This window comes from Triticum dicoccoides, chromosome 4B, assembly GCF_002162155.2.
Source record: "Triticum dicoccoides isolate Atlit2015 ecotype Zavitan chromosome 4B, WEW_v2.0, whole genome shotgun sequence".
NCBI lineage: Eukaryota > Viridiplantae > Streptophyta > Magnoliopsida > Poales > Poaceae > Triticum > Triticum dicoccoides.
Window position 1 is genome coordinate 35985257 of NC_041387.1, and position 23275 is coordinate 36008531.

Consider the following 23275-nt stretch of genomic DNA (forward strand, 5'->3'; position numbering starts at 1 on the left):
GGGGAAGTTTTTCCTCTCAACCCTCACTTCTACAGGTTGGGAAACAGTTTGAGGTTGGAGCTCTAAATTTTTTTACGGGTTTGAGAGTTTAGAGGTTCTAGTCTACGACTTTTTTTCGACGAAAACTGTAAAAAGGCATTTATTTTTAAGGGTTTGAGGGTTTGAGGGCTCTACTAGACTTGCTCTAAGAGTGTTCACTGGGATTGCTTACAAAAATGACGTTCCCTGGTTAGCGATGTCAAATTGATGATCTGTAATCTTGTCGACAGAAATAATGCAACGGATAGACACCAAAACTGTTGTACCATATTAAACTATCTGGTCGATTTAAAATTTTAGTGTTCTTCCACTATCTGTATCTGCAGCTGTGCAAATGTTTGGCTACAGTTTGAGAACGGACAGTCCAATATCTACACGCGCTGCTCGATCACTTCCCGGAGCGCATGTCTCGCTGCTGCCACGTCCCTCCCGGCGACGAACGGGTGCGCGAGGAGCTCCGCGGCAGATGGCCGCCTCCGGTGGTCCTTCTGCAGGCAGGCGGACACGAAACTCCGGAGCTCCGGCGACGCCGCGCCATCGGGAAGTGCCGGCAGATCACCGAAGCAGATGGCGCACATGAGCGCCGCCCAGGTCAGCTCCTGCCCGGCGGGGAGCAGCGGGTAGCGCCCAATCAGAAGCTCCAGGACGGTCACGCCCAGCCCCCACACGTCGGCGGCGTAGGGGTCGACGCGGTTCCCCTCGCCGTCGTGCAACCGCTCCGTGTCGAATCGCTCGGGGCTCATGTAGGCGGCGGTGCCCTCGTATGCCGCGCGGTACTTGCCGGCCCGGGAGACGACCTCGGCGATGCCGAAGTCGCCGATTTTGACCTGCCCGGCCCTGTTGACCAGGAGGTTCGCCGGCTTCATGTCCCGGTGGACGACGCGGCGTGAGCGGAGGTACGCCAGGCCGGATAGCGCCTGCGCCGCCACCTCCGGCAGCGCCGCCTCCGGGAAGCCTCCCTGGCCGCCGCGGACGAGCGAGTCGAGCGAACCGCCGTCCATCAGCTCGAGGAGCAAAGCAGAGTCGCCGGACGCCGTCGGGAGTACCGAGTGACACCGGACGATGTGAGGCGAGTCGACGCGGCGGACGACGTCCACCTCCTCGCCGGCGCCGGGATGGCCGCGGTGAATGATCTTGAGCGCGTACAGCGCCGACGTGCGGCGGTGCGAGACCTTATGGACGGTCCCGCCGTTCCCGCGTCCAAGGACCTTGAGCATGTCAAAGTCGCTCAGGCGGAACTCGCCGTCCGGCCGAGCCGCCGAGGTGGACGGCGTCGCCGCGGTGACCGGCGCCGGGGCCGGGCACCGGAAGGCCCACGTTGGGGCGTCGAGCGTGAGGTGCAGCTGCGGCAGACGTCTTTCTCGGGCGGCCGCCATTAGATTGATCGCCTTGTGCGTCTGAACTCTTAAGATCGAATTTCGAAGCTGATTGATGATTTTGGATCGAGCCTTCGAATTCAGGGGGGAATGATGGAGGAGGGATCGTGATATTGGAATTCAGGTATGCTTTATACTGAAAATTGTGGCGGCTGAGATTGTGACGAGTAACGGCCGTCCTTTTTAAATCTTTCCTTGGAAAGCAATGTGAAAATGGCAATTCTTAATTAGCTTAGCCGACTACCTTATGAGAGATGTGGATATGCATGGAATTTATATCTCTGCTATTTTAGGAGTTTGGTGCATACTCAAGCTGGCTGGAGACCTACATGTTGAAATTGACAGGAAATCAATAACCTGGAGAATGATGATTTCAGAACAACAACACATGAGGATCTTTGGGATTTTTTTAGTATCCTATATACTTAAGAGCATCTCCTGGGGGGCTGCCGGCGAAATTTTTTCCTTGTGAACGAGAAAATGTCCACTCATTGGCCCCACCCACGCACTTATCCACTCGTCACCGCAGGGCAGGCCGCCTCGCCTGCCGCTCGCCGCCTCCGCCCTCGGCCCTCCTGCTCGCCGCCCTTGCCACGGCGCTGCTTGCCGCCACGGACAGCAGCGTGGACTCCATCCCCTTCGCCGGAGACCAGGACCAGTGTGGCCTGCCGGGCGTCTCGAGCAACTCGACCAGCCATGGCTTCTGGACCTGGCGCATGGCGCCCGTCCCGCCCGCACCGCGCCGTGCCCACGCCTCGCCGTCCAGGCCACAGCCGCGCCGTCGCTGATCCGCACGAATGGGGAACCTCACCACGGCGTCCTCCACCCTCTCCCGCTCCTTCCCGACGACGGAGCTGAGGCACCGCGCGAGGACGACGGCGTCCTCCAGCGCGACACACGCGCCCTGTGCCAGGTCCAGAAGCCATGGCCGTCGGGGTGCTTGGCGTGCCCCCACGAGCCCTTGTCATCCCACCCACGGCCGCGCCCGCCCATGCCGCGCCCGCCCACGCCCGCGCCCGTCCCGCCACGGCGGGGGCAGTCGTGGCGGCGTCGTTCGCGGGCTTCGCGCTCTAGGCGCTGCGTGGTGGGCAGCGAGTGGTCGGACGCGACGACGCGGCGGACCCCGAAGCGCACGCCCAAGTGCCCCGGCCGAGCGCGGCCGCCTCCTCCTCGTTCCCAGTCCCACCAGCGCTTGAGCGGGCCGCCCGCGTACTCGGCGGCGAGCGACGGCGCCAACCGGGTCCGCCGGAACGCCCACTCGGCGGACGCGGAGGAGATGGGCTGGATCTTGCGAGGATGGTGGCCATGGCGCCCAAGCGAGGAGGAAGGAGATGGTCCGCGAGCCTTGCCCGGCCATGCACGCTGTGTGGAAGGAAAGGGAGAGGAGAGGAGAAAGAAAATAAAGAAAGGGGAGGAGAGAGGAGGGAGAGGGGAGAGAGAGGGGCTGACGAGTGGCCATGTGCATGCAAAAGTCATCTGCCGGCATCCCCAGCTGCCCCCCGGGGGGCTGGGTTTGGTGTGGTAGCGCCGACCGTAAATCTTGCGGAATCCGGCAAAAAACGTGTCTCTAGGGACCCGAGTGGGGCGTTTTTTGCCCGCCGGCGTCCAAAAAATTCCTTGGGAGGCTTCCTTGGGGGGGCGGGGGCGGCTGGAGATGCTCTAAGAAGTTCACCCCTACTACTTGATTTATCTCAACATGCAGCATAGCCAAGTCATCATCCATTCACATCCAGCCACGTCACACCTCATGCATTCCCACTCAAGACAATGCCAGGTTTTTTACATATAAAAAGGTTTTCCTTCTCTGTGTAATCTTTCTATAATAATTTCTACAATGCTACATGGCACGTAATTGTAACTCTTAACATGCCACGTTTCATTACCAGCGTCCGACTGTACACCTGCCTTCTCTTGGTTTCCACTTCCAGCCGTAACACACGGACATACAACTTCATCATTGGAAAAAACACAAAACGATCGACCCCTCTGTTCCCCACAAAGAAGGACACCAGTTTTCTCCCCCGCTATGGAGGCTGGGAGCCGATCTCTACATCAGGGAACTGCTGCTCTCCTCGGGGGCTCTCTGGGATTCTCCTTGCCGGTGTATTTCCATGCGTGCGCTGGTCCTCCACTCCCCGTGTTTGCCTCCGTCATGACTAGGTAGCTGCACAGCCATTGGGGAGGTCGATGTCGGCCGGTTCCAGCAGAATCAGATCGGCGGCTGGTGGGTTTCTAATCTGAAGTTGGCTTTCTTTTCATCCTCGAAGGAACTCGATCATTGGTGCATCGCTGCACATAGCCTCAGCCATGGCGTGGAGGTATTTGTTTTCTGCCTGGAGGGAACACCCGGTGTACCGATGAGTCCACCGGGTCACGATGTCATCCAATTTTCATATTTTTCCCTTTTCATCATGGCAGGAACACATTGGTGTGCCGCCGGGCAAGGCCTCAACCATGGCGTGGAGGTTTTCTCTTTTTGGCCTGGAAGGAACTCCCATACAGGAGTCCACCGGATCACCGTGTCATTCAATTTTCAACAGAACATTGCTCCTCTCCATCTCCTACACAGTCAAGACTCTTCTCCATGCAATAGAAACAATCAATACAACGATTCTGGCATGTAACCGATGAGGCAGGCGAGTAGTCAACTTCCTATAATATATCTTGCTCACCACATCCATGCCAAAATAACGATGTTCTACTATACCCAGGCAAGCTGTTGTTACCTTTTCTTCCTGCCTCCCATTCCACGGTGGCCACCCAACCCCGGTAGTGTGCACGCCTTCACGGTTCATTTCCGAGTCCCGCCGCACCGTCTGTTGTACACTCACTGGTCTAGGTTACCAACTCTTTTGGGCGCTCTCCCTCCTCTAGCGCTCTCCCTCCTCTAGCGCTCCGTGCCGGCCGCCACTCCAGCGCCGGCGGCCACCAACCGCGCCGCCCTCCACTCCGGAGGCGGCGTCCACCGCTCCGCTGCATGGCTTCGAGGGTTTCCCGCTCTGGTTCCGCCTTCCTCTCCTCGGACGCGGGCTCCGCCATGCCCGCCTCCCCGCCGCCGCCTCCTCCCCCTCCCCCTGCTCCTGCGGCACGGCCGGTGCTCCGCTCCATCATCGTCCCGCAGGTCCTGGGCACGGCCTTTGGCCCGCTCGTCCAGGGTGGTGGCGCTGGGCCGTCGCGCGCCGCTCGTCCCCCTCCGCCGGACGGGGGGTGGCAGGTCAAGGTTGAGCGTCGTCCGAGGACCACGCGTGAGTCGGCTCCCCGGCGCCGCTCTGCCGGGCCGTCTCGTGTGTTGCCTGCCTCCCGCCCGCCACATGCCTCAAAGCTGCCGCCGAAGCTTTACGGGTGCTAGTACAACTGCGGAAGTGAGGGGCACATCCCTGTGGACTGCACGAACCCGCTGTTCTGCGTGCGCTGCCGGGGGGTGGGGCACATCTCGCGCGGCTGCACTCGCCCGCGCAGCCCTTCTCCAGTGGATATGCCGCCGCGCCTACCGCCTGCCATTCGGCACAGGATGGATGTGGACCACGCGTCTCCGCCGCTGCCGTCGCCGCCAAGGCGCGCGCTTTCTCCTCCCCTGCCACCACCACCGCCCGGCCCGCCGCCTCCTGGTGTTTTCCGTCTCTGGACTGATGCTGTGCGCGCACCGCCCGCGCCCAGGCTGCCATCTATGCACGCGCCGTGCCAGCCGAGGCCGCCGTCCGCGGGGAATTTGGCGGGGCCGGAGTTCTCGGCGCCGTTTGGCTTCGCGGAGGCGGGGCCGTCTAGGATGCCGCGGGATTGCGAGGATACGGTGGAGGCCTGCTTCTTGGAAGCGGCTGAGGATATTTGGCAGATGGAGTCGGAGCTCTCCAGGGCTATCCTCGTCACGGTCACCGGAACCAGGCCGCAAGTGGATCTGGCCTCTACTGTGGAGGCACTGCATGCGCTTTCGACGTCGGGCCGGCAGACATGTCCATTAGGGCGTTCTTCCCGGAGGACTTCCTCGTGCTCTGCCGGAGCGGTGATGTTCATGATCGGATGGTGCGTGAGGGACGGGTTCTTGCTCCCTGGTTCGAGCTGTCTCTTAGGCCATAGATCAGGCAGGCGCAGGCCACTGCTGCACCTCTCCCTTACCTCGTCCCGATCTCGCTGAAGGGGGTGCCGGCGCATGCATGGTGCCAGCGGACTGCAAGTGTGAGCTTGCGCGGCCTTGGCTACGTGGTGGGCATCGACGATAGTACTGCACGCCGGCTGGGCATGACAGATTTTCGGGTCTGGCTGCGCACAGACCGCCCAAGGCAAATTCCATGCCGTCGTCTTCTTTTCAGCGATGAGCCAAGGCGCACTCTTTGGGCGGAGCCTGAAGGGCAGAGGATGTCCATTGGAAGAAGGTCAAGCACATTGTGGTATCCCATTGAGATCACTGTTCTTGCGGATCCACGGTTGGACGATGGTGCTCCTGAGAACCGGCAGCCACCGCCGCCCTCGCCCCCTCCGATGATGCCGATCCTGAACTCCGGCAGGTGGATGGTAGGGCTATGAGGAACAATGCGGTAGGTCATGGTGATCCTAGTGGTTCTTCGCCGGGTTCGGTCGGGTCATCGACGGCGATGCCGCCGGCGCCGCCGACAGGCATGCATAGGAGGATTCAAACGGCTCTGTCTGCGGTCGTCGAGGAGGCCTGCAACTGCCGCGTGGCTACCGTCACCGGTCTGTTGCCTGATACGGTGGTGGGGCCAGGAATTAGGGGTGCTGCATGCTACCTCTTGAGCACTGCGTTGGATTTCCCCGAAAAGGAGAGGATGATGCGGTAAAGTAGCGTAAGTATTTCCCTCATTTTTTGAGAACCAAGGTATCAATCTAGTAGGAGACCACGCACAAGTCCCTCTTACCTACACAAAACGATAGCAACTCGCAACCAACGCTTAGGGGTTGTCAATCCCTTCACAGTCACTTACGAGAGTGAGATCTGGTAGAGATAATATTTTTGGTATTTTTGATAGATAGATGCAAAGTAAAAAGTAAAGGCAAAGTAAAAATAAAGCAAGTAAATAAAGTGATATAGATTGATATGATGAGAATAGACCCGGGGGCCATAGGTTTCACTAGTGGCTTCCCTCAAGAGCATAAATATTCTACGGTGGGTGAACAAATTACTGTTGAGCAATTGACAGAATTGAGCATAGTTATGAGTATATCTAGGCGATGATCATTTATATAGGCATCACGTCCAAAACAAGTAGATCGAAACGATTCTGCATCTACTACTATTACTCCACTCATCGATCGCTATCCAGCATGCATCTAGAGTATTAAGTAAAAACAGAGTAACGCCGTAAGCAAGATGACATGATGTAGAGGGATAAATTCATGCAATATGATAAAAAACCCATCTTGTTATCCTCGTTGGCAACAATACAATATGTGCCTTGCAACTCTTTCTGTCACTGAGTAAGGACACCGCAAGATTGAACCCAAAGCTAAGCACTTCTCCCATTGCAAGAACTACCAATCTAGTTGGCCAAACCAAAAAGGATAATTCGAAGAGACTTGCAAAGATAACTCAATCATACATAAAAGAATTCAGAGAAGAATCAAATCTTTTCCATAGATAATACTGGATCATAAACCCACGATTCATCGGTCTCAACAAACACACCGCAAAAAGAAGATTACATCGAATAGATCTCCACGAGAGAGGGGGAAAACATTGTATTGAGATCCAAAAAGAGAGAATAAGCCATCTAGCTACTAGCTATGGACCCGAAGGTCTGAAGTAAACTACTCACACTTCATCAGAGGGGCTATGGTGATGATGTAGAAGCCCTCCGTGGTTGATGCCCCCTCCGGCGGAGCTCCGGAACAGGCCCCAAGATGGGATCTCGTAGATACAGAAGGTTGCGGCGGTGGAATTAGGTTTTTGGCTCCTGTTCTGATCGTTCGGGGATACGTAGGTATATATAGGAGGAAGGAGTACGTCGGTGGAGCTTCGAGGGGCCCACGAGGTAGGGGGCGCACCCAGGGGGGCATGCCCTCCACCCTCGTGACCTCCTCGGGCACTGCTTGGAGTAGGGTCCAAGTCTCCTGGGTCACGTTCGGTTGGAAAATCATGATGCCGAAGGTTTCATTCCGTTTGGACTCCGTTTGATATTCTGTTTCTTCGAAATACTGAAAAAGGCAAAAAAACAGCAATTCTGGGCTGGGCCTCCGGTTAATAGGTTAGTCCCAAAATTAATATAAAAGTGGAAAATAAAGCCCAATATAGTCCAAAACTGTAGATAAAGTAGCATGGAGCAATCAAAAATTATAGATACATTGGAGACGTATCAGGCATCCCCAAGCTTAATTCCTGCTCGTCCTCGAGTAGGTAAATGATAAAAAAAGAATTTTTGATGCGGAGTGATACTTTGGCATAATTTCAATGTAAATCTTCTTAATTGTGATTTGAATATTAAGATCCGAAAGATTCAAGACAAAAGTTCATATTGACACAAAAATAATAATACTTCAAGCATACTAATCAAAGCAATCATGTCTTGTCAAAATAACATGGCAAAAGAAAGTTCATCCCTACAAAATCATATAGTTAGGCTATGCTTCATTTTTTTCACACAAAGATGTTCCCAACTTCTATACCCCCGATGACAAGCCAAGCAATTGTTTCATACTTAAATAATCTCAAACTTTTTCAACCTTCACGCAATACATGAGCGTGAGCCATGGATATATCACTATGGGTGGAATAGAATATGATGATGGGGATTGTGTGGAGAAGACAAAAAGGAGAAAGTCTCACGTTGACGAGGCTAATCAATGGGCTATGGAGATGCCCATCAATTGATGTCAACATGGGGAGTAGGGATTGCCATGCAACGGATGCACTAGAGCTATGAATGCTTGACAAAAGAAAACTAGTGGGTGTGCATCCAACTTGCTTGCTCATGAAGACCTAGGGCATTTGAGGAAGCCTATCGTAGGAATATACAAGCCAAGTTCTATTGAAAAATTCCCACTAGTATAAAAAAGACAACTTATGAGACTCACTACATGAGGAACAAGGTGCTACTTTGATGCACAATATATGAGACTCACTACATGAAGAACAAGGTGCTACTTTGAAGCACAAGTGAGGAAAAAGAGATAGTAGCATTGCCCTTTTTTTGGGCCTTTCTTTTTTATTTTTGACTTGTCTCTTTTTTTTATTTGGGCAATGCTCTAATAATGATGATCATCACACTTCTATTGATTACAACATAAGGATTACAACTCGAAACTTAGAACAAGATATGACTCTATATGAATGCCTCCGGCAGTGTACCGGGATGGTGCAATGAATCAAGAGTGACATGTATGGAAAATAATGCATGGTGGCTTTGCCACAAATACGATGTCAACTACAAGATCATGCAATGGCAATATGACAAAAGTAATGTATGTCATGATGATGATGGTGGAAGTTGCATGGCAATATATCTCGGAATGGCTATGGAAATGCCATGATGGGTAGGTATGGTGGCTGTTTTGAGGAAGATATAAGGAGGTTTATGTGTGATAGAGCGTATCGTATCACGGGGTTTGGATGCACCAGCGAAGTTTGCGCCAACTCTCAAGGTGAGAAAGGGCAATGCACAGTACCGAAGAGGCTAGCAAAGGTGGAAAGGTGAGAGTGCGTATAATCCATTGACTCAACATTAGTCAAAAGAACTCATATACTTATTGCAAAAATTTAGAAGTCATCAAAAATTCAAGTACTACGCGCATGCTCCTAGGGGGCTAGATTGGTACGAAAAGACCATCGCTCGTCCCCGACCGCCACTCATAAGGATGCACAAGCCAGGTACACTTCATGTTTCAAATTTGTTACACAACTTTAACCATACATGCATGCTATGGGACTTGCAAACTTCAACACAAGTATTTCTCAAATTCATAATCACCCAACTAGCACGACTTTGATATTATTACCTCCATATCTCAAAAAAATTATCAAGCATCAAACTTATCTTAGTATTCAATTCACTCAAAAGAAAGTTTCACATATCTTGAACACCAAGTATATTAACATTAAGCAAATTACCATGCTATTAAAGACTCTCAAAATAATCTAAGTGAAGCATGAGAGATCAAATAGTTTCTTTAAAACAAATCCACCACCGTGCTCTAAAATATCTAAGTGAAGTACTAGAGCAAAAATTATCGCGCTCAAAAGATATAAGTGAAGCACTATGAGCAAAATTATCAAGCTCAAAAGATATAAGTGAAGCACACAGAGTATTCTAACAAATTCCAATTCATGTATGGCTCTCTCAAAATGTGTGTACAGCAAGGATGATTGTGGTCTAACAAGCAAAGACTCAAATAATACAAGACGCTTCAAGCAAAACACATATCATGTTGGTGAATAAAAATATAGCTCCAAGTAAATTACCGATGGAAGTGGACGAAAGAGGGGATGCCTTCCGGGGCATCCCCAAGCTTTGAATTTTTGGTGTCCTTGGATTATCTTGGGGGTTCCATGGGCATCCCCAAGCTTAGGCTCTTGCCACTCCTTGTTCCATAATCCATCAAAAGAATTCACCCAAATCTTGAAAACTTCACAACACAAAACTCAACAGAAATCTCATGAGCTCCGTTAGAGAAAGAAAACAAAAGACTACTTCAAGGTACTGTAATGAACTCATTCTTTATTTATATTGGTGTTAAACCTACTTTATTCTAACTTCTCTATGGTTTATAAACTAATTTACTAGCCATAGATTCATCAAAATAAGCAAACAACACACGAAAAATAGAATCTATCAAAAACAGAACAGTTTGTAGCAATCTGTAACTAACGCAAACTTCTGGAACTCTAAAACTTCTACCAAAATTGTAAGTCCTGGACAATTTGTTTGTTGATCAGAAGAAAAAAGAATGAACGCAAAATTACATTCCTGTGATTTATCATAACTAAATTCGTGCGTGCAAAGTTTCTGTTTTTCAGCAGAATCAAATCAACTATCATCGTAGGTTTACCTATAGGTCCTACTTGGCACAAACACTAATTAAAACATAAAACCACATCCAAACAGAAGGTAGATGGATTATTTATTCCTAAACAGAAGCAAAAACAAAAAAACACAAAATAAAATTGGGTTGCCTCCCAACAAGCGCTATCGTTTAACGCCCTTAGCTAGGCATAAAATCAAGGATAGATCTAGGTATTGCCATCTTTGGTCGGCAATCCATAAGTGGCTCTCATGATAGATTCATATGGTAATTTTATTTTCTTTCTAGGGAAGTGTTTCATACCCTTCTTTAAGGGAAATTGGAATCTAATATTCCCTTCCTTCATATCAATAATTGCACCAATCGTTCTAAGGAAAGGTCTACCAAGAATAATAGGATATGAAGGATTGCAATCTATATCAAGAACGATAAAATCTACGGGCACATAATTCCTATTTGCAACAATAAGAACATCATTAATTCTTCCCATAGGCTTTTTAATAGTGGAATCCGCAAGATGCAAGTTTAGAGAGCAATCATCAAAATCACGGAAATCTAGCAAATCACATAAAGTTTTGGGGATAGTAGAGACACTAGCACCCAAATCACACAAAGCATGAAACTCAAAATCTTTAATTTTAATTTTAATAGTAGGTTCCCACTCATCATAGTGTTTTCTAGGGATAGAAACTTTCAACTCAAGTTTTTCTTCATAAGATTGCATCAAAGCATCAACAATATGTTCGGTAAAGGCCTTATTTTGACTATAAGCATGAGGAGATTCTAGCACGGATTGCAACAAGGAAATACAACCAATCAAAGAGCAATTTTCATAATTAAATTCCTTGAGATCCAAAATAGTTGGTTTAGCAACATCACGGTTTTTATTTATTTCAATCCCACTTTCATCAATTTCATCATCAAGATCTAGGAACTCCGAATTCTTAAAACGCCTTCTAGGTAAAGGAAGATAATCTTCAGATTCATCAAGATTCATATTGCAAAACAAAGATTTAATGGGGGATACATCAATAACTTTTAGATCTTCATCTTGATTTTCGTAGGGACTAGAAGAACATGCTTTAATAAAGGCATCTTTGGAAGCACGCATCCTAGCGGTTCTTTCCTTGCACTCATCAATGGAAATTCTCATGGCTTTGAGAGACTCATTCATATCATGCTTAGGAGTAATAGATCTAAGCTTTAAAGAATCAATTTCAAGAGAAATTCTATCAATGTTCCTAGCCAAATCATCAACTTTAAGCAATTTCTCTTCAAGCAAAGCATAAAATTCTTTTGTGAATTCATAAACTCTTTAACACTACTCTCAAATTCAGAGGGCATCTTATTAAAATTTCCATAAGAGTTATTGTAGGAATTTCCATAATTATTAGAAGGATTACTAGGATAAGGCCTAGGATTAAAATTCCCTCTATAAGCGTTGATTCCAAAACTACAAAATTCACATCCATAGATTCATATTATTCTCAAGCAAATTAGATAAAGGCATATCATTGGGATCAAGAGGAGTATTTTTAGGAGCAAACATCGTCATAAGTTCATCCATCTTTTCACTCAAAACATTGATTTCTTCTATAGCATGCACCTTTTTACTAGAAGATCTGTCGGTGTGCCATTGAGAATAATTAGCCATAATATTATCAAGCAATTTGGTAGCATCCCCTAACGTAATTTCCATAAAAGTGCCTCCCGCGGCCGAATCTAAGAGATTTCTAGAAGCAAAATTCAATCCGGCATAAAAATTTTGTATGATCATCCATAAATTCAAACCATGAGTAGGGCAATTGCGAAGCATTAATTTCATTCTTTCCCAAGATTGGGAAACATGCTCATGATAAAGTTGTTTAAAATTCATGATATCGTTCCTAAGAGTGATAATCTTAGCGGGAGGAAAATACTTAGAGATAAAAGCATCTTTGCACTTGTTCCAACAATCAATACTATTTTTAGGCAAAGATGAAAACCAAACTTTAGCACGATCTCTAAGTGAAAACGGAAATAACTTCAATTTGACAATATTGATATCCATATCTTTCTTCTTTTGCATATCACACAAATCAACAAAATTGTTTAGATGAGTAGCGTCATCTTCACTAGGAAGGCCGGCGAATTGATCTTTCATAACAAGATTCAACTAAGCGGTATTGATTTCACAAGACTCATCATTATTAAGAGGAGCAATCGGAGTACTAAGGAAATCATTATTATTGGTATTCGAAAAATCACACAATTTTGTATTATCTTGTGCCATGGCAACAAGTAATCCAACACACAAGCAAACAGAAAGGCAACGGGAAAAAGGCAAACGGGAAAGAGAGGAGGAGATTGGGAAAGAGAGGGCAAATAAAACGTCAAGGGTGAAGTGGGGGAGAGGAAAACGAGAGGCAAATGGCAAATAATGTAATGTGAGAGATAGAGATTGCGATGGGTACTTGGTATGGTTGACTTGCTTGCGTGAGCCTCCCCGGCAACGGCGACAGAAATTCTTCTTGCTACCTCTTGAGCACTGCGTTGGATTCCCCGAAGAGGCGAGGATGATGCAGTAAAGTAGCGTAAGTATTTCCCTCGGTTTTTGAGAACAAAGGTATCAATCCAGTAGGAGACCACGCACAAGTCCCTCGTAGCTACACAAAATGATAGCAACTCACAACCAACGCTTAGGGGTTGTCAATCCCTTCACGGTCACTTACGAGAGTGAGATCTGATAGAGATAATATTTTTGGTATTTTTGATAGATAGATGCAAAGTAAAAAGTAAAGGCAAAGTAAAAACAAAGCAAGTAAATAAAGTGATATAGATTGATATGATGAGAATAGACCCGGGGGCCATAGGTTTCACTAGTGGCTTCCCTCAAGAGCATAAGCATTCTACGGTGGGTGAACAAATTACTGTTGAGCAATTGACAGAATTGAGCATAGTTATGAGTATATCTAGGCGATGATCATGTATATAGGCATCATGTCCAAAACAAGTAGATTGAAACGATTATGCATCTACTACTATTACTCCACTCATCTGTAGAGGGATAAATTCATGCAATATGATAAAAACCCCATCTTGTTATCCTCGATGACAACAATACAATACGTGCCTTACAACTCTTTCTGTCACTGAGTAAGGACACTGCAAGATTAAACCCAAAGCTAAGCACTTCTCCCATTGCAAGAACTACCAATCTAGTTGGCCAAACCAAAAAGGATAATTCGAAGAGACTTGCAAATATAACTCAATCATACATAAAAGAATTCAGAGAAGAATTAAATATTTTCCATAGATAATACTGGATCATAAACCCACAATTCATCGGTCTCAACAAACACACCGCAAAAAGAAGATTACATCGAATTGATCTCCACGAGAGAGGGGGAGAACATTGTATTGAGATCCAAAAAGAGAGAAGAAGCCATCTAGCTACTAGCTATGGACCCGAAGATCTGAAGTAAACTACTCACACTTCATCGGAGGGGCTATGGTGATGATGTAGAAGCCCTCCGTGGTGGATGCCCCCTCCGGCGGAGCTCCGGAACAGGCCCCAAGATGGGATCTCGTGGATACAGAAGGTTGCGGCGGTGGAATTAGGTTTTTGGCTCCTGTTCTGATCGTTTGGGGATACGTAGGTATATATAGGAGGAAGGAGTACGTCGGTGGAGCTCCGAGGGGCCCACGGGGTAGGGGGGCGCGCCTAGGGGGGGCGCGCCCTCCACCCTCGTGACCTCCTCGGACACTGCTTGGAGTAGGGTCCAAGTCTCCTGGGTCACGTTCAGTTGGAAAATCACGATCCCGGCCGAAGGTTTCATTCCGTTTGGACTCTGTTTGATATTCTGTTTCTTTGAAATACTGAAAAAGGCAAAAAACAGCAATTCTGGGTTGGGCCTCCGGTTAATAGTTAGTCCGAAAAGTAATATAAAAGTGGAAAATAAAGCCCAATATAGTCCAAAGCAGTGGATAAAGTAGCATGGAGCAATCAAAAATTATAGATACGTTGGAGACGTATCACTGCGCCGCAGTCAATTGCGGGGAGGAGCACGACTCTGCGTGTTGCGACTGTGGCTACGGGACCGGCTGGAGTGGGTGGACAGGTGGATCAGGGTGGGCCCCTGCGACCGGGGGGATAGGCTGTGTCTCCAGTACTGGTTCGCTCCCCTGATTCGGTGCAGCTAATCAGGTGGGGGCAGGCGGATAAGACTAGCGACAGGCTGGGGGCATCGGATCAGGTGCCCAATGGGGAGTCCGTACAAATTGGCTCCTACCGCATCCCTTTGCTGCATGCAAGTGCGATGGACCAGTCCTTGGACTGCTTTTCGGAAGTTTCTGCTTTCAGCATTGGCGCGCTGCCCCAGGAAGAGGATGTGGGCTACCATGTGGGCCAGGCCTGGGAAACTTTTGAGGTCAGCCTATCGACATGGAGCTGCACCCATGCAACATGTGAGGGGCCACAGGTGGACACGCCAACCCCGGACGTGGGTGGTGGCATGCAAAATGGAATCCAAGGGCAGAGCACACTAGCGCATTCACACGAGGGGAGCCCTTTGCGTGGGAGTGCCATGCAGCCGCTCAACCATGAGCCATGTACGCCATTGGAACCTGTGGTGGGGAGCCCCCTGCAGGTCTGTGTGGAGGAGCTGCGTGCTCAAATGTGCAAGACTATTGCTCCCGTCCTCCCACTGCCTGTAGACCGAGCTGGTGTGACGAGAAACCGTAACCAGAGGAAGAAAAGGAAGCTAGACACAACACCCAGGAGGAGCGCTCGACTTGCAAAGCTCGGAGCAACTAAGCCGCAACAGATCCTCATTCGCAAACTTTGCTTGGCGCATGAGGGTGAGGTCATTTCAGAGGAGGCTCTCAAGATGTATGTTGATCTATTCTCGCGGCCGCTCTCGGACGCGCACATCGCGGCGGTGCTAGCCTTGTTTGGCTGGGAGTCACCGGTTGCGCCGCTTCAGGAGACTTTGGGGGATGCCACGGAGGTGTAGGCGTCTAGCTGGCGGCATAGGTGGGACTTGAATTATGACGATTAACACACACCCCCTAAAGATGTTAGTGTGGAACGTACGTGGCCTTAATGCCCCTGCGAGGCAGAACATAGTGTATCAGGTGGTGACCTCGGCTAGCCCGACCATTTTGTGTCTACAAGAGACTAAACTGTAGGATATCTCGGATGTCATAGTACCAGTGTATCGGAAATAAATTCGAAAAGTTTTTTTACTTGCCGGCTCTTGGAACACATGGGGGAATCTGGATAGCTTGGGATGTAACTATAATCCAGTTATCGAACCCACACTTCACCAGGCATACGGTTACAGTGCTTGTCAAGTGTTTGGAAGATGAGCAGCCGTGGTGGCTTACATGCGTGTATGGTCCACAGGATGATGTTGCTAAGGTGGAGTTCATGCAATATTTGGTGGACATCCGGGATTTGCATGCTGGGCCATGGCTTGTGGCCGGGGACTTCAATCTCCTCGCCAAGCAAGAGGATAAGAGCAACAGCTTGGTGAATAGGAGGACACTTGCGAGATTCCGGGCCAAGTTAAACTGGCTGGAGCTGAAGGAGCTCTACCTCAATGGGAGGCGCTACACATGGTCGAATGAAAGGCAGAATGCGACCCTTGAGAAAATTGATCATGTTTTTGTTTCCAAAGAGTGGGATGAGGCGCACCCCTCTTGCTTCCTTTCTGCCCTTGGCACTTCGGTCTCGGACCATTGTCCATTGATGCTGAACCTGAACATGGATATCAGTACGATGAAGCGGTTCAAGTTTGAAGCTTTCTGGTGTAAATCGGATGGTTTTATGGACGTTGTCCAAATGGCATGGACGTCAACCCCGGCAGCATTGAATGTGTATCTCACACTACACAATAAGCTCAGAGCCACGACCATTAGTCTCCAAAAGTGGAGTGATCGTTGGATTGGGAATGTGAAGCTGCAAATTAATATTGCTATGGAGGTAATCAAGCAGCTTGACACCGCAATGGACTCAAGAGAGCTCTCTGAGGAGGAAAGAAACTTGTGACGATGCTTGAAGAAAAAACTGCTAGGGTTGTGCTCTCTGGATAGAACTATTGCAAGACAACGATCCCGGCTATTACAATTGCGGGAAGGAGATGGGAACACAAGGTTGTTCCACCACAAGCGAGCCACAGGCAGAGGAAGAACATTATTAGGGTTGTGCGGCACAATGGCCAAATATACTCGGGCCAGGAGGAGGTTGCCTCGGCAGTGTATGCATACTATGGGACTGCTTTTGGCACTGTGGAGCCGCGTGAGCACACTATCCACTTAGATGCCTTGAACTTACCACATTTGAACCTCTCACACCTTGAGGAGCCGTTCACAGAAGATGAGGTCGAGAGGGTGATCAAATCCATGCCCCCGGATAAAGCTTCGGGGCCGGACGGATTCACAGGCAGGTTCTATGCAATGTGTTGGCATATCATCAAAGAGGACTTCATGGCAGCCATGCGCTGCTTCTACAATGGTGACATGAGGGGAATGGCAGCGATAAACAAGTCTCTTGTTACCATCCTGCCGAAGAAAGAGGGGGCCCTGGATGTGGGGGACTTCTGCCCCATAAATCTTGTGCATGGTGCAATCAAAATCTTTGAGAAAGTGCTCGCGTGCAGACTAGTGGTGGACTTGCCGAGACTTGTAGGCAATCATCAGAGCGCATTTGTGAAGGGTCGATCGCTGCATGACAACTTCATGCTAGTGCAATGCATGGCCAGACGCCTCAACGACTTGGGAAGGCCGGCGATTTTGCTTAAGCTTGATATCTCAAAAGCCTTCGACTCGGTGAGGTGGCCTTTTCTCATAGAGTTACTACAGCAAATGGGTTTTGGACCATGGTGGAGATCATGGATTTGCGGCATACTTGCGACCTCGTCCACCAAGGTCATGGTTAATGGTGAACCTGGTGACACTATCCTCAACTGCAAGGGGCTGAGGCAAGGTGATCCCATCTCACCAATGCTATTCATTCTGACCATGGAGCCGCTTCAGCGCTTGTTTGAGTTTGCTGCCAGTAGAGGATTCCTTGCGCCCTTGGCACATGTAGGCCTAAGGAAGAGGCTTTCCATCTTTGTGGATGATGTGGCCTTGTTTGTGAAGCCTATCCCTATGAATCTTGCTATCTGTCGGTGCATTTTTCAGCTGTTTGGAGAAGCGTCAGGCCTCAAGATCAACATGAACAAGTCGGCGGCCTTGCCAATACGCTGCATGGAGGAGGAAGTCAACTTGGTTTGTAGTCAGCTTGGATGCCCTGTGGGGTCATTCCCTATCAAGTACCTTGGCATGCATTTGTCCTTGCGGAAGCAGACCGCGCCCCAGTTGCAATATCTTGTGGATCAAATGGCAAACAAGTTGCCCTCGTGGAAAGCTGCCCTGATGCTGAAGAGTGGTAGATTGACCTTGGTGCATTCGGTCCTATGTGCCATGCCAATTGATGCGATGACGGCAAGGACCTACCCATGAAAACGATTGAAGCTATGATCAAGATATGTCGAGGCTTCCTCTGGTGCAGACGATGGGAAGCGCAGGGTGGAAACTGTGTTGTGGCTTGGGACGCTGTTTGTGCTCCCAAATGGGCAGGAGGCTTAGGCCTGCCTAAATTGAGATGGATGAACGTGGCCATGCAGTCTAGATGGTCCTGGCTCAAAAGAACAGATGTGACCAGATCATGGAATGAGTTCAGCATTAAAGTCCCTAAGGAGTCCATGCAAATCTACCACTGCGAGCCCTGCTAATGATGGACGCACAACACTCTTCTGGGAAGATCGATGGTTGCATGGGCAGAGGGTGCAGGAGATTGCACCCTTGATCTACAGCAGTATACCGAAAAGGATCCAAACCTCTATGGTGGTTAGGCAGGCCACCGAGGATGCCGCCTGGGCCAGAGATGTGGGCCCGAACCTGGGGCCGGATGCGCTGCAACAATTCTTGCTGCTTTGGCAGAGCGTGAGCACTTGGGAGGTTGTGGAAAGCATGCAGGACACAACCTCATGGTCTTGGGAGATGAACGGTCAGTTTTCGGTTTGATCCGCGTATGCGGCCAAGTTTTGGGCAAGAGAGGTTATACCCACGGCGGATCTAACTTGGAAATCATGCGCGCCATCACAATGCAAATTCTTTGCCTTGCTGGCCTTGCGGAATCGATGCTGGACGTCTGATCGCCTAGCACGGCGTGGGCTACTGCACCAGGATGCGTGCCCGTTTTGTGACCAGGAGCAGGAAACAATCAACCATCTACTACTCACGTGCGTCTTTTCCAGGACGGTCTGGAAGGAGATCTACGAGGCTTTTGGGTGGCCTGATTGGGCGCCGACACAGCACGACATCCTTGCACCTTGGCTATGCAACAAACATGGACTGAACAGCATGAGCATCAAGGATCTGCGTACTATTCTAGGACTAACTATGTGGGAGATATGGAAGCATAGGAATTCCATTGTTTTCGATGGGGCTCAACCATCATGTGAGGTGTTGCTACGTAGAATTAGGCTCGAGGGCTTAGTATGGGTGTCGGCAGGACTACTGAAAGGGGATGTAAGCCCCTTCTTTAGTTGGCTGGCACGGTGGGATAGACGCGAGGAGTAGCGTACTGAAATTGAACATTGTATTATGGTGGAGGCATTCTTTTGCCCTTCTTCTTTAATATATGATATGCACACTCGTGCATATTCGAGAAAAAAAAACTCTGCGTCTTTTCACATAGACTTCACGGAGATGCACTTTCACTTGGACATAAGGTAACAAATATCTTTGTTGATTATACATTGTTTGATTGCTAATATATGTCTTTGTTTTTCTCATGATTTTTTTACCAATTACTAAAGTGTAACGGTGTAATGCCTACCAAGATTTAATTTTGTTTCCTTCACAATTAGGCCTTTCAACTTTACTGCCTTAGTTGCTCATTATTTTCCGTCATATTGATTGATATCCCTCCCTCTGAATTTAGAACTACGAGATGATGTGTCTAACAAAAAAAACAGTGCGAGTTTACAAATTGCTCCATTGAACAGGTTAGTTACACAAGTGATCTTCCCCACAGGTTATCATATAAGTGTTGCGACTTGAATCCATCGGTTGGTATGCCTTTGCAAAGTTAGGATAGATATAGAAACATCATAATTCAACATCTATAGTTCTATACATATCTTAAACATGCTATGATTTTTTGGAAGTCGAAATAAGTTCGGATTTTACCTCTTCACGGCACACATATAAGGTAGATTCATATTAACTGAGTCATGAAATGATTCACCGATCTGGCCGAATAAGTTATTTCATGTAGTAAAAATATGTTCTTCCTTTTGTCTATTAATAGTTTGTATGCATTTAATCTTGCAAGATGCATCCTGCATGCCCATTTGGAGGAGGTATATTAATTTATTACGAAGGCAATCTATTTATTGCCATTCATCTATACGATTGTATTTTGCTTTGTTTCCTTCATATTTGTTACAAAATGCACCCTATTCTCCCTTTGGCGAACTTTCTTGCACTTATTTATTCTTTGCAGAATGTGGCAATAGAGAATTATATATATATTTGGTCATTGCTTATTGAAGAACCTCTGAACTGTTTCAAGATGCTATGGTTAGCTTTCAATTTTAGAGATTTGTTTCTTTAGTACTCCCTCTGTAAACAAATATAAGAGCGTTTAGATCACTACTTTAGTTATCTAAACGCTCTTATATTTCTTTACGGAGGGAGTACTATATATGGTTTAATGGTCGCATGTTATAATTTCTTGATCTACTATCGGTTTCACAACTAAATTTATGTTTAGTTTGCATCCAAGCAATGGGAACACGATGCCATTGACACTCATAATCTATGATAGTTATCATGTCTGATGTGCTAGAGGTAACTCATCCATCATTTGTTCGTGAGTCCCCTTAACTAAGGTGATAACTTTTTCCACTGATTTGTTGGAGATGCTTTGTGCAAATTAGTGCAGTTGTTTTGATGCTTTAGGATATGTCATGTTTCAGAGCCAAAACAAGTTTCAGTTAGTGTTACTATAAAAAATGTTTCACTTTGTTTTTTATAATATTTCCATAAGATACATATGCTGGTGGTTATCAAGTGTATTCCTCATTTTCTGTCATATGCTGCCATATCAAGATGTCAATTTTGTCATGCGGTTCCAGATTAATTGTGGTGGTTATTTGTACTGATTCCAATTTCCTAACCAAACATAGTTCCCTTTTAAAGATACTTCGATAAAATGTGTCTTTCACATTCATGAGGATGGTTATGAAATGCAAAGGATCAGCACAATCGATTATCACAAAAATATATTTCAATCAGTTCCCGCCGCAACGCACGGGGTATCATCTAGTTTTATGTATGTTTGATACACAGAGTTTAGTACAGGATAAAAAAAGACTCCACTATAAATCTGATGCCAGATTTTTTACCATGGCAAATCGAACATTTTTCATGGTAAATTATGTTTTTTGAGGATGGCAAGTTTAGTTGAAAAATTGCCATTCTTGCAAAATTATATTGTCATCATCGCATCAATATAAATTGTCATGAAAAATGTCAGATTTGCCATGCCTAAAATTCTGACGTCGGGTTTTTACCGTTTTTGTAAAAAATGAAAAAAAAGCCTAAGCTCCTACTCGGGATATTTGAGATTTCTTCTTTATACAAGTTTTTTAATATTTATATCTTGAGATTGGTTACTAGCTCTAGTTTGATAGAAATTTTTTTGGGGGAACTTGAGGGGATGTGTTCTTATTTATTGATTGCTTTTTGAGTCACTGGAGATTTTGACCTATGAATACAAATTTTAGTGTTTTCTATCTTTTGGTCAATGAGTAGTTTAAAGTTAACATGGCTTTATATCCCCGGTTATCGTAAAAGTAGTCCAACCATGTAAAGCGAATGTGGTAATAAATATTAAAAGCGGGAACGGTGAAGAAATATATTGCTCTATATCAGGAATCAAATTTGAGCCATTGGATGCAACTTGGATGTCCCAGATTAGAAGATGCCCCTTGGCCGTTGTGGTCTGAAATTGCAGAGTGCCCATTTAAATGAAGAATGACCCCTTAGAAAAATGAAGAATGAGGAGCAGTTTTGTCGTGCACGCAAGCACTGCACTCGCGGACGAGGGATACCCCCTTGTTTGTTCGGTGAGGGGATAACACTCGCGATTTACTTCTAACTCCCGAGCACAAAACAAGTGATGACATGGTGATTTTTACCCAGGTTCAGGCCACCCGGATGTGTAAAACCCTATGTCCTGCTGCTTGGATTGATTATATGATGGACATGATTACTACGGTGAGCTAGGGTCCTTCTCTCCGAGGAGTTCGAGGAGGAAGAAGAGGTGCTGCTCCTTGTCGGTGTAACTCTTTCCCTAGTAGCTCTGTGGCGTGTCTAAGCGTGACAAGTCTGAACCCTTTTTCAGGGGGCTATGGATCTCTTTTATAGTCTCAAGGAGTTGCCACAATAGACAAGCTACATCTATTACAATAAAGCATGAAATTCCTCGATATGTGTCGGTCTACCCCTTGCTGGGTAGGTGAAATGCATGTCTTGTCGAAGTAGGTATACCATGACATGTCGTGGAGGAGGTGTCATGCTCTTGGGGAAATGGGGTGCTGGCTCACCATGGTCTCCACCTAACCACCTCATAGCAGTGTTCTCCATGTGACATCTCACCCCACGCCTTTGGAGGCTTGTGGCAGGCCTGTGGACTAGGCTCACCACTGTTGGCCGTGGCACGGGTTGCCGTTACGCCCATCAGCCACTCACTGCAACATTGACGAATGGTTGCCAGGGTAGGAGCTGTTGAAGCCATTGGTGGGACGTCGACGCCAAAGAAGCGAATGATTGTAGTGATGTCCACTATGCAAGTTTATTCTTGTAGACTCTATTGGGCCTCCAAGCGCAGAGTTTTGTAGGATAGAAACATTTTTTTTCTCAAGTGGATGACCTAAGGTTTATCAATCCGTGGGAGGTGTAGGATGAAGATGGTCTCTCTCAAACAACCATGCAATCAAATACAAGATATTTCTTGTGTCCCCAACACACCCAATACAGTTTTGAATTGTATAGGTGCACTAGTTTGACGAAGAGATGGTGATACAAGTGTAATATGGATGGTAGAAATAGGTTTTATAATCTGAACAAATAAAAACAACAAGATAACAAGTAGCAATCAACGAATAAACGGTATATCAATGCTTAGAAACAAGGCATAGGGTTCATACTTTCACTAGTGCAATATCCCAACAGTGCTAACATAATTGCATCATATAACCATCCTTCAATGTGTGACAAAGAATCACTTTAAACCTCCTGTCGGAGAAAGTAGGACAAGAATGTGTATCAACCTTTGTGCCTAGATTGTCACCACGGGAATCCGCAAGTTGATTATCGAAACATATATCCGGTGACTCAATAGAATACCTTAAAGACAAAGACTCAAGTGATCTCAAATCCAAAATATTCAATTCGATAACAATGAAACCTCAAAGACAAAGACACAATTCATCACAACAAGGATAGAGAGGGAAGAACACCATATGATTCCACTATATTAACAAAGCTCATGGTACATCAAGATCATAAGCAATCAAGATCATGAGAGAGAGAGAGATCAAACACATCGCTACTGGTATATACCCTCAACCCCGGGGTGAACTACTCCCACCTCATCATGGAAGCAGCGGGGATGATGATGATGGCCTCCCATGATGATATCTCCCCTCCGTTAGTGCGCCAGAACAGGGCTCCAGATGAGATCGCTTCGGAGAGGCTTGCGGCGGCAAAAAACTCATCTAGGTTAACTTTCAGGGCTTTCTAGATTTATAGGAATTTTTAGTGTTGGAATCACGCCAAAAGGAGTTATGAGG

At 47.3% G+C, this 23275-nt stretch overlaps 2 protein-coding genes across 2 annotated transcripts; both read right to left on the reverse strand.

Moving 5' to 3' along the window:
* Nucleotides 1-201: 201 nt before the first annotated feature.
* LOC119293289 (mitogen-activated protein kinase kinase 9-like) lies at nucleotides 202-1355 on the reverse strand. The gene has a single exon (XM_037571806.1). The coding sequence runs from the start codon at nucleotides 1254-1256 to the stop codon at nucleotides 411-413; it is 846 nt and encodes a 281-aa protein (XP_037427703.1). The 5' UTR covers nucleotides 1257-1355; the 3' UTR covers nucleotides 202-410.
* Nucleotides 1356-1364: 9 nt separating this feature from the next.
* LOC119292473 lies at nucleotides 1365-2891 on the reverse strand. Its single transcript, XM_037571304.1, has one exon. The coding sequence runs from the start codon at nucleotides 2889-2891 to the stop codon at nucleotides 2223-2225; it is 669 nt and encodes a 222-aa protein (XP_037427201.1). The 3' UTR covers nucleotides 1365-2222.
* Nucleotides 2892-23275: the final 20384 nt, after the last annotated feature.

Bases quoted from the DNA above. Each gene is read 5' to 3' on its own strand.
- LOC119293289 (XM_037571806.1), bottom strand. From the start codon at position 1,256: ATGCTCAAGGTCCTTGGACGCGGGAACGGCGGGACCGTCCATAAGGTC.
- LOC119292473 (XM_037571304.1), bottom strand. From the start codon at position 2,891: ATGACTTTTGCATGCACATGGCCACTCGTCAGCCCCTCTCTCTCCCCT.